The sequence below is a fragment of the Panicum virgatum genome, chromosome 9K, assembly GCF_016808335.1.
Source record: "Panicum virgatum strain AP13 chromosome 9K, P.virgatum_v5, whole genome shotgun sequence".
Taxonomy (NCBI): domain Eukaryota; kingdom Viridiplantae; phylum Streptophyta; class Magnoliopsida; order Poales; family Poaceae; genus Panicum; species Panicum virgatum.
Window position 1 is genome coordinate 52,446,310 of NC_053144.1, and position 11,435 is coordinate 52,457,744.

General features: G+C 48.0%; 1 protein-coding gene across 1 annotated transcript; it reads right to left on the reverse strand.

The window, feature by feature from the left end:
• Positions 1-7,249: 7,249 nt before the first annotated feature.
• LOC120652179 lies at positions 7,250-10,554 on the reverse strand. The gene is made up of 5 exons (XM_039929926.1): positions 10,287-10,554; positions 10,100-10,173; positions 9,834-9,957; positions 7,899-8,174; positions 7,250-7,816 (listed from the first exon to the last, which is right to left on the reverse strand). The coding sequence occupies exons 1-5, from the start codon at positions 10,407-10,409 to the stop codon at positions 7,547-7,549; spliced, it is 867 nt and encodes a 288-aa protein (XP_039785860.1). The 5' UTR covers positions 10,410-10,554; the 3' UTR covers positions 7,250-7,546.
• Positions 10,555-11,435: the final 881 nt, after the last annotated feature.

Here is an 11,435-nt window from a genome sequence, read left to right on the forward strand (position 1 = left end):
TGAGTCAGAGTGCATTTAATGCATGTCAAAACTAGCCGTTAAGCCCTGGCGGACCGTCCGTAGTTATGTGTTCCATACCACCAGAGACCAACAACGTCTCTGGAACAACTTTGAAGTTAGCCTGCGGACTGTCCGCGCCTCAGGAGCGGACCGTCCGCAGTTCACTTTTTAGCCCAAACCAGAGAAACAACCTCTCTGGTACAAATTCTGAGTAAAAGTGGCGGACCGTCCGCCCACCTGGGCCGGACTGTCCGCCAACCCACCAGAGCCTCTGCAAGCTCTCTGGAACGGGATCGGACGGTCCGCCCCTCGGGTGCGGACTGTCCGCCAGCCCACCAGAGCCTCTGCAAGCTCTCTGGAACGGGATCGGACCGTCCAACCCTATGGTGCGGACTGTCCGCAGTTACTCAGTCAGCTCTCAAACTTAGTCTTTTTCAAATCTTTTCAAAACGTTGTTAGCCCTCATGCATGCAGCTAGCCATTTTGAGCAAAATGGCACTAGAGACCCGTCAAGCATGAGTATACAACCCCTCTTGATAGTACGGCTATCTATCCAACAAATCCGATCACTTTTCATCCACTAAACGTCTTGTGACCGGTAAAACACAAAAGCCCTATTTTATACCTTTGCCTTGAGCCCGAGCTTTGCTTATCATCTCCAAAATTCCATATGTTCACAACTAAATCTCTTTCATCCGTGGATCAACCTATACTCATTATCTCAAATGAAATCGTTAATCCATAGACCGTTGTCATTAATTACCAAAACTCGAATTAGGGGCCTAGATGCTTTCAGCGGGCCACGAGGGCCGGTCGCGGCGGTGCTAGGTGGCGCTGGCGGCAGCGCTAGGGGCCAGGGAGGGGCGCGCAGTGGTGGAGGTGGTCGTGGGGGTGGAGAGCTCCGAGGGGCGCCTATTTATAGGCGGGGAGGGCAGGAGAGGAGGGGGGAGCGCGACGGCCTGCCGGCGAGCTCGAGGACGAGCTTTAATGGCGGTGGGACTATGCTGCGCGGGTGTCGAAGCGAGCAGGGGGGCGGTGGCGTGTAGCGGGGGAGGCGGTTGTAACATCCCTAAAATTTACCAAATCAAATCACGCGCTAAAATATTTCTTTTCAAAACTTTTTCATCGTTGAGCCCAGTTAACCCTAATCACCTCCCAGAGTTTCCACCGCCCTGATGTCCGATTTCAATCGTTGCCCCATCTTTTTCCGCCGCCCGTACCCTCCCTCTTTTTCCTCGCCGCCGTCTCATCCCGCGCCGCCCGGCTGCCTGTCGGCCACGCGCGACCGCTCGCCGCGATCGGCGCCGGCGCATCTCTCCCTTTCTCTCTTTCTTTCTTTCTCTCCCTTTCTTTTCTTTTCCTTTTCCCCTTTTCTTTTGTTTTTTTTCTCTTTCCCTCCTTCTCCCTTATCCTCTCTCCTTCCTATGCTCCCGAGCGCGGCTCGGCCCGCGCGCACGCCCGACTCCGGCTCCCCGACCTCGCCTCGGTGCGCGCATCCCGCTCCGGCCTGCCCGCGCACACGTGTGCGCGCTCCCGGGCCGCAACACCGCCCCGGCCTGCCCGTACGCACGCACACGCGCGCACGCACGCCACGCTCGGCACGCCGCACCGTGCGCGCCGTGACACGCCGCACGCTCCGCCTCGCCAGCCACCTCGGTCCCGCTCGCCCCTGCTCCCGGGCCCGCCCACGCACTGCTCCCACGTGCGCTCGCCGCACCGCCCGCCGCGCCGCTCGTCGCTGCCCTGCCCTGCTCCCTGGCCCCGCCACGCGGAGCAAGCTCGCCACCACCTCCCTGTGCCCGAACAGCACTCCTGCAGTACTCGCCGCGCCTGCCCGAGCCGTCACTTCGCCTTGGTCAGCCGCGAATCATGCGTCACGCCGCTCCACGACACCCTGAGCGCCATTAATGGCCGCCGGCCGGCCACCACCGGCGCCCCGCTGCTCCATCGCCTTCCCTCGGCTATAAAGAGGCCCTGCCTCACCTCCGAGCTCCGCAATCGCCACCGCAACCCGCAGAGCCGCCCAGCCCAGCACCTCCCTGCCCCCAGCGTCGCCGCAAGAGCCGCCTAACGCCGCCGCCGCCGGTCCTTGTGGCCCGCCCTCCACGCTCCACCCTAGCCCGAGGTAAGAGGGGGAGTCGAACCCCCTCGATCCCCTCTCTCTTTCCCCTCTCCTCCCGGCCGCCGACGCGCCCTGGCTTGCCGGCGCAGGGCGCCGCCGTCGCCCTTTCCCCCTCCCCTGTTTTTACCGCGGGAGGGAGGAGGAAAAAGGGTACTTTTGCCCTTTGGCCCCTCCCCCTCTCCCATTTTATTTAAGAGCCCTCACCCCTTTGTAAACCTTTTTGCATAAGAAACCCTGGCTAAATTCCTATTCACAAATAAACCCTCCACCATATAAATGTATTTATAAATAAACCCCTACCCTTTTCCAGAATAACCCGAACATTCCCCAAAATTCCAATCCGGTTCTTTCACTAATTACAAACAGGTCCCTGACTCCTTGTTTAACCCCTAAACCTCTCCGTAACCTATCATTTCATGCGCCAAACAACCTCCGATCAACCTGAAACTTTACCACACCCTTCATAACATAATTTTGACCATGTCATTAGAAAATTTCCCAGAAATATTATTCCTATCCTCATATCTTAAATTGTTTCCAATTCCAGCTCATTTTATTTTATGTTTATGCTTGCTTATGTCGTTCGTCGGTTGTGCTGTTTCCGCCGCGTATGACGAAGTAGAACCGATTCCAGAAGAGAAACCAGAGGAGCCGGGAGATCAGGAGACCGCCGCCGCCGACGCGTACGAAAGCGAAGGCAAGTCTCATCGATCCCTTACGTCGACTATGATTGATCCCAAGTAAGGTTAAATATAAAATTTGCTAGAGTTAGGGATTTCATGAGACAATACACTGAGGGATTGAGAGAAACCATTGACTGAAGCCATGTTGCATATTGATTTACTGTCAGACTGGCTTATTATCAGATCTTGTTAATTGATGAAACTGGAATGGAAATGAGACCAGGGCAGTGGGGAATGTGTTGGTGCATGCTCTACCGTGGTGGTAGACTTGCGACCGAGCTCTATCGTGGTGACATCTCGGGTTTGGTTGGTTATGGTTGTTGGCTGCCCTGATGAACCTTAAGGACCGTGTGTTGTGGTGCCATCTCACCTAACCTACTTTTAGTACGACCACACGAGTTTGTATGGGCAAACCTTAGTCTAATCCCACTGCCTAACCTAGTAGTCGTCCGGGGTGGATATATTTTGGGGTGATACCTGGATTGGTCAAGACCCCGGGGGTTTGTGGGCGACTAGTCGGGGTTAAGCCACGGCTGGGTGTCGGCTATGACGGAGCCGTCTCTGGACGGTGAGGTGCGTGTGGGTAAAGCGTACAACCTCTGCAGAGTGTACAATCCATTCGAATGGTCCGTGTCCTCGGTTTGGACAGGTTACGGTGTGGACATCTCAACTAGCTGAGCCACCTAGCCCCTGAGATGGATGACTGTTTGGGTTACCTTTAATATTACATTTGTTATTTATTCTAGTCAATTAATGGACCTTTGCATATTAATCCATAAACTCCCTCCCCGTAAGGGTGAGGTGGGACTTGCTGAGTACTCTCGTACTCAACCCTTGTTGATTTTTTTTCAGAGGATCCTGACTTTGTGCTTGAAGATTACGAGTAAGTCGTGTCCGCACCCAAGCTTTTCGAGTGGAGCCGTGATGGATGAAGAGCTAGTCCTACATGTCGTTATGCTATCCTATGGTGGTTCTGTGTAGCTTTGTATTGTCAATTTACTCCTCATGTACATGTTAAATAAAGCTCTGTATGACTCTGGACTCCACTTGATGTAACATGTATTGTGCCGGAGACTTAATTCGGTAAATAATACATGGTTTAGCCTCGATCTTTGGGGTCGGGGCGCTTCAGCGGTAGCTGGGGAGGTGCCCGGTGCAGGGGGGCTCGAGTGGCCGCGTGGATGGGCCGGCTCCTCGGCGCGGAGCTCGGCGTCGAGCTCTGCTCGAGCAGTGTGAGCTCGGGCGGCGAGGCGGCGGGGTTGCGCTGGACGACGGGCGGCGCGGCGAGTACAGGTGACGGGACAGCTCGGGCAGCGAGCGGCGCGGTGCTTGACGACGGGCGGCGCGGCGCGTGGTTCACGTGGGAGGGACGCGCACGCGGCGTGGTCAGGGAGCAGAGAGAGAAGAGGGAAGAAGAAAGGAGAAGGAGGGAGAAAAAGAAAAGAAGAAAAAGAAAAAGAGAAAAAGGAGAAGAAAAGAAAAAAAAGAGAGAGGCGCGGCGACGACCACGGGCCGGTCGAGCACGCGCGGCGGTCGGGCGACACGCAGCGCGTCGCGCGGAACGAGGAAAAGAAGAAGATGGGACGACAATTGAATTCGGGTGTCGGGACGGCGAAAATTGCCGGGAAGGATTTCGGAAGATCAGGAGCCTCGGACGGGAGAGGGTTTAGAGATGATTTGAGCTCAACGACGAAAATTATTTTGAAAATTATTTTTAGCGCGTGAGTTATCTTGGTGAATTTTTGGGATGTTACAGCGGCATATTTGCTACTATATTACAATTAAGAGAGTAGCTGTATTTCAGCCTCTTGAAAATCATTGGAGTTGCAATATCGCATGTCTGATGGCAATCTAGTGGTTGCCTCATGACTATCTTTCTCTCACACACACTCTTATGTCTTATCCTCCCATGGCAATCTAGTGGTTGCCTCTTCTCTCTCACACACACTCTTTTCAGCCTTCCCTCACCCTCTCGATCCCCCTCTCATGCCGCCGCCTCCCTGCGCGACGGTGCCGTCTCGCCGCCGGGGTTCAAACCCCGGCTTCCGGTCTCCTTCCACTACGAACTACGTAGCTGCAGAAGGATAGTTGATCCTATCAGCGTTTTTCAAGCTTTAGTGGATTTAGTGGACAACGAACAATCGATTGAAAAAATGATCAGATAACTCTTCGGTGTAATTATATTTTTATGTCATTTTGTGTCAAGATATCCTTCTTTCATGCAGATACGAGACATCTTTCTGGTGTCTTTTCTATACTATAAAAGTTGAAATAGTTGAAAACAATTCTCACCCAAAGTGCACCACCTATACCCCTCACAAATGGCCCCACACCTCAGGTCCCAAGATGGTGGGTAGATGAAAACAGATATTTCTAAAATATTTCCACTCAAAACCTCCAATTTTTCTCACCATAACTCTCCTATGTACCCACCGTACCCACCTATGGATCTCATATGGAAAGCCAAAGCAGTTAGCGCACACAGCCTTTAATCATGCATGTCCTTTATCATTTGTCCTATCATCTCTCCCCTAATTAGCCTCTTATTTCTTTCCCTGATACAAATATTTCCATGCACGGTGATATCATGTTTTCAAATTTACACATGGAATCTGCCAATCTCAATCGATTCTAGGGGTAGCGACTGCACAACGTCATCATCGAGGACGACAAGACCCTCCACACACAATTGCTTTTAGTAGTACATTATTATCTTTTTCTTACATGTTTATTTATGCGACTCCCATAATTGATCGATTACTCTATAATTCGTTTATGAGCTTATGCAATGCTATTGTAAAATGAATTCATCTAAAATACAGGTTGCACGACATCATCTATATCTTATTGCTAAATAAGTGAGCTTATTCCAAATTTTATCTAACAAAAAATGAGTTGATATTTATTATATACATGTTTGTGTATAACTCATCATCTAAGAAATAAGGCTAATCATTGCATAGGACATCTGCTATGTAATTAGCTCTTATCCTGCAAAGATATCTTTTGAACAATTATTTGTAGTTCACTTTTTCAGTGAGGTCCCATGGCTTATGATAATCAATATTCATCTTTTTTTTTCCGGAGCTAGAAACCTTTGATCCTAATGGCTCATCAAGTTTCACTTGGAGATGTGACAAATGTAATCAACAACGAGAGTGATCTCAGGCATATATAAGAGGCCAAGAGCGGGGTCAGTAGAAACATCATTAGTTGAAAGAAGAAACATTGCTGCTGGTGATCATGGTATAATCATGATTTGATTAATTGACACTATTTTTTATTTACTACTTTTAGGTTCCATAATCCCACTTTGTAATATTGAATCTATTTCAAAAAGGCCATCCTGGCATTGAGCAAGTTGATCATAGAGCACTAAAGTGGCAACGGGATAGGGATAAATATACAAGTTTGACAAAGGAGCAGAAAGCAGCAACGGATGCAAAGGCGATGGAAAATTACCATAAAAGAAAGGCTAAGATATTAGTAGCAAACACGGCTCCAGAAACACCTGGAATTGCAGCAAACATGGCTCGAGAAACACCTGGTATTGTAGCAATAGAGTCAAATCAAATTTTATGCAGCAACTTTATATAATCATCGGATGTAGTAATATTCATTTATGCACTCAAATAGACATGTGCTTTCATGATCTTATAAACATATATGTTCTTCCTGCAGGTCACAATGCTTGGCGATTATGACGTCACAGATTATGTTGTTTTACCAGAATTTACTTTGTCACATCAATTTTGAATATGTAATTATTTTTTTAATATAATTAGTTTTTAAATATGTAATATTTTAAAATATAATTATTTTTTAAACACGTGCCAGGCACGTGCATATCCACTAGTCTTTAAAAAAAAAGGCAATCTGCCTCGTGGCAATGTACTAATATTTGTCACCGCTACTGGGCTGGCCTGTTATCCTGTGAATCCCGAGGACATAAAGCCACAACCCAAATCGCCTCGGAAAGGCCTGTTATCCCGTGAATCCCGAGGACACAAAGCCAAAACCCAAATCGCCTTGGAAAAAAGAGCAAGCTCGCAATTGTCATTTTTTGTGTGTGGTGGGGTGGGGGTGGGGGGGGGGGGGGGATTCCCGTCAATTGTGAAACACATTTTCAAATGATTGAAATCGTAGAAAATAAGTTTGGTCTTTCTAATGTGTTCAAAATGGGCTATTGCATTTTTTTTTGAAAGGTTCATTTGTTGGCTACGTTAAGTTCCATTACATGCATATTGTGCTTTGTTCCAGTAATTTTAACTATACAAAACCATGCAAATAGAATAAGTAAAATTCATGATGCTATCCACATTTATCTGGTGATATATAGCGCTGTATCCCTTCGAGGAGGTCGATACAAATAGCTTCCACGTTGGTGTACCGTGCATTTGTTCTCGGTGCAAAAAAGGCGACGCTTCGTCCACACACAGTTGACGATGAGCGAGATGTGAGCTTGGTTCAGACTCATGTTATTATTTGTCAAAACATATCCACCGTACACATGCTACGCACTGACGATATAACGGCATGGGTATCTCACAACCAAACCAAACAAGCACACCAAAAGTTAAACTAGACCACCATCAGGACTAAAAATGGGGGCTGCTCACTGCCGCACCACGATCGGAAACAACACATCAAACTGACGGTCAAACAGCCTGTCGCATCAGCGAACTTCTACAGGGATAGACTTGGGTTAAGGCAAGGTCCGTCCCCATTCCAGTTCAGGATGTTAAACCAGCGCGATGCTGCTCTCGCCGCCAGGAGGCTTGCGGTTTCCACTTGGGCGCTCACAGGACGGTTCCTTCCCATCAGCAAAAATATTGCTTCCAGTTATCTCCTTCAGCTTTGCGGTGCTCAGATGCTTCTCAGCAGAAGCTGGCGGGGCGTCTCCCTTGAAAATGTCATTGCCAGAGAGGTCGTTGAACTTCTTGCCAGTTATCTTCTTTGCTGTCTTTGGGGCGCTGTCAATGTTGGCCTCTCCAAATGAGAAGGTGCTCGCCTGTTGAAAGACAAAATTAGTTGAATAACACTTTGACCTGCAAAAGGCGAACGGACTACCAGAAATGTTGAAGCTGCAGTACGTTTGCATTTCTAACAGGTGTGTCAGAGGCAGAACTGCCATTTGATGAGTTCCTTGCCCTGTTAGATCTGGATTCCGGAGTATCAGAAAAGATGTCATGGCCGCTAAGCTCCTTGGATTTTGCATTTGATATCTGCTTCTTCATCTTACTGTCCGCCTCACTTTGAATAGTGCCACTAAGTTCACGCTGCTTTGCCACCTCAGCTACCGAAGTTGGCTTTTTGGGAGGATCAGTTCCATCCTCAGCGAATGAGATGTGACTAACAGTACTGATTGCCTAAGTGCAACACAAAACTGAATTAGTCTACCAGTAAAATCAGGATGCCAGAAAAAATCAAGTGCACATTAACTATTAAGTTGCTAAAGTATGGTTTAGACACCAAAATTAGACGATGTGAATTGCCAAACAACAAAAGTCTGTTGTATATACAAGAAAAGGCTTCTCAACAGGACTGAACACCAAAATTATTTTTTTTTGAACCGAGCACCAAAATTAATTGTACAGTATGATGGCTGAAACTATTACCCCTGTTTTATGCATTTTGATTCACAATCATGACTATCGAAAGAAGCATGAACAATACAAAGGCCTAGTTGGATTTTGCTCCAGAACCTCTCATAGGAAAAGATTATAAATCTTAAAACAACACCATCACTACAAGAAGGGGCAAATTAACCAACTATAAGTTAATGACTGTTGCCACAAATACGGAACCGTAAGTTGCTGGCTCCAACTCATGTATTTAAAAAAACAATCAGTTAACAGCTGATTCGATCTAGGTGAGACCTGAACTGCTCACAGATGAAGAACCCTCCATGTGAACTATGCATGCCATAAGTTGCTGGCTCCAACCCATATGTTGGGGGAAAAACAGTTAAAAGCTAACTGGAGCTTGGTGAGACTTAGATTAAGTCAAATATGAAGAATACCCCCATGTTTGAACCATGCATATATATTGTAAAAGAATGCAGACTTTGCATATCAATACATACTCATTAGATGAAGGACTAGGTTTTGGTTGGTTCACACTAGACTTATTTTCATACTATTTATTTAAATTGCTATCATAGGCGTCGTTTTGTGCTCCATGATTTTGTCGGAAATGCATGGACGAGGATCATGGTGTTTATCTGGGTCCAGTTGCTGCAGGGATGAATTGAGTAATTGAATAGATTTCCAAGAAAGAGATCTATGTTCTAGGATATTTACCAAAATCTTCTGTACAAAATACCTCCACTAATCCTGGTAATTATGATTTGTAACTATTCTAAAAGAGCCATAGGAAGCAAAACCCATTATCTTTTTGAATCAAACAATTATTAAGCAAGCTAGCAACACACTAAAATCTCTAGAATCGGTCCTATAATCATTTTTGCATTTCTAATATGTTTCATGTAAAACCAACTAACATGATAGCAACGTGAAGCTATTCTCATGGAAGTCATGGTCGTTAAAATTCATCACACTGCAAAATTAATGTGTCCCGCAACTCCAATTCTAGTACCGTGCACCTAAGATTTATAGCATTATTGCACATGGACTAGAAGTGTGTACTGAGCCCAACAAATGTGCACCCAATGTGACAGATATGCTTCATTAATTTCCTCTTGAGACGCCGTATGAAACAGAAGGTATATCGCCAGCATACGGAACTGTGGTAAAGGGCCTCAAATTTTAGCCTAAATAATCTAAGGGCTGGGCACTTATCTTATACAATTTTAAATTGAATATATATATATATATATATATATATATATATATATATATATATATAAATAAAAGCATCAAGTTGGATTGTTGAATTGCGAAGAGAGCACACACACGGTGTGACAGGAATGGCAGGATCCAAGCGCTTCTAGACAAATGTAGCACGCAACCACACAAAATCAAGCAGAAATGCCGATCCAAACAAAAGCTCAGCACAGATTTTGGCACCTGGCGCGGGGCAGTCCGCGCGGGCTTCGCGGCGGCGGCGGCCTCCCCAGCGTCGCCACTGCTCCCGGCCGCGAAGATGCCGCTTCCCGTCATCTCCTTCCACTTGGGCGCGGAGCACGGCTTCCTGGAGGAGCGGCCATCTGAGGTCAGTCTCAGATCAACCGAAGTGAACGAATCTCCTGATCCGAATCAAAGGACCACGCACGAGCACGAAAGCTCGGCGAGGAGCAAGGGAGCGGGGATTGGGGGGGGGGAAGCAATCTGACCTCTTGGTGAGGCTGTCGGCCTCCTCCTCCGTGACCTGGCCTCCGAAGACCACCTTCCTGATCGCCTCCGACGGCTGCGTGCAAGGGCCCAGTGGGTCAATCCAGAGCGGCAGGCCACGGAGAAGATGCCGCGACTCGTGGGGAGAGAGAGAAGGAGGAAGAGGACAGCGAAGACGGGGAGTGCTACCTGGCCGGGGCGGCGCGGCGGCGGGGGCGTGGCGGGGGCGGGGCCCTGGCCCTGGGGCTGCGGCCACGCGAGCAGGTCGGCCGTGGAGGTGTGGGAGCTCCTCACCGGCGCCGCCCGGTCCATCTCCTGCTCCTCCTGCCCGCTCGCACTGCTCCTCTTCCTCTCTCTAGGCGCTTCGTGGCTTTCTCTCTCTAAAAAGGGAGGGGGAGGTGTGAGACTCGTGAGGTGGAGTGGAGCTGGAGCAGCGGCAGCGGCAGCGGCAGCAGAAGGTGCGGGGTCCCTGTTCTTCGCTACCCTTTCCCCTTCGGCGACGCAGCACGTGGCTACCATCAATGACTCTGCTTTCGCTGACAGGTGGGGGGTCGGGTTCGGTCCTCCAAGGCTGACCGACGTGCGGGCCCAGGCCTATGTGACTGGTATTTCCGTGTACTTCGAATACATTTTTTTTCATTGGACCAAAGAAATACTATTCTTTTTGAGAAATATGTTTATTTGGTTTTTCTTGGCAGATCTATTTATTTAGTTGTATATGGAGTATTATATGTGGACTTATATAGTCGCAGTATGCCGACTAAAGTCTGAGAGGCACATTGTCTGAGATTAAGAATGGTAAAGGGCTTTAGAATTTGACCTAGAGAATTTAATGTCCAGACTCTAATTTTATACATTTTGAGCTAAAAAATATATAAAGGCCAACTTTGATTGTGAATAGACCATTGGAGCCGGTCCCGTTACCACCCCTAGGACCGTGTTGTGTTAGCCACACAATAAGATGCAATCATCTTCGGCTGGCCAGTAGCAGTAGCACCATCTGACTTTTTTCAGCTTATTTCTTCTCACAAAATACTATTGAATTATTCGAAATCAGTAGCTTCTGAACCAGCCAAACAGAGTAGACGCTGAATATCTTGTCTCGTTCTCGACCATGGTCCGCCCCGTACCACGATTGTTGCAACCGATCTACAGGCAGCACTGTTAGGGATCAAGCGATTTGGAGCACGAAATCGATCAACCGACGTGATATCGATATTTTAATTGGCTGCTTTCCTCAGTCTTGTTCTTCTTGGTTTGACCTTCGTGCTCACTAGTGGCATTTGATGCTAAGAATGCAAGTAGGTATCCTCTTATATTTTCTGAATCAGCTGATTA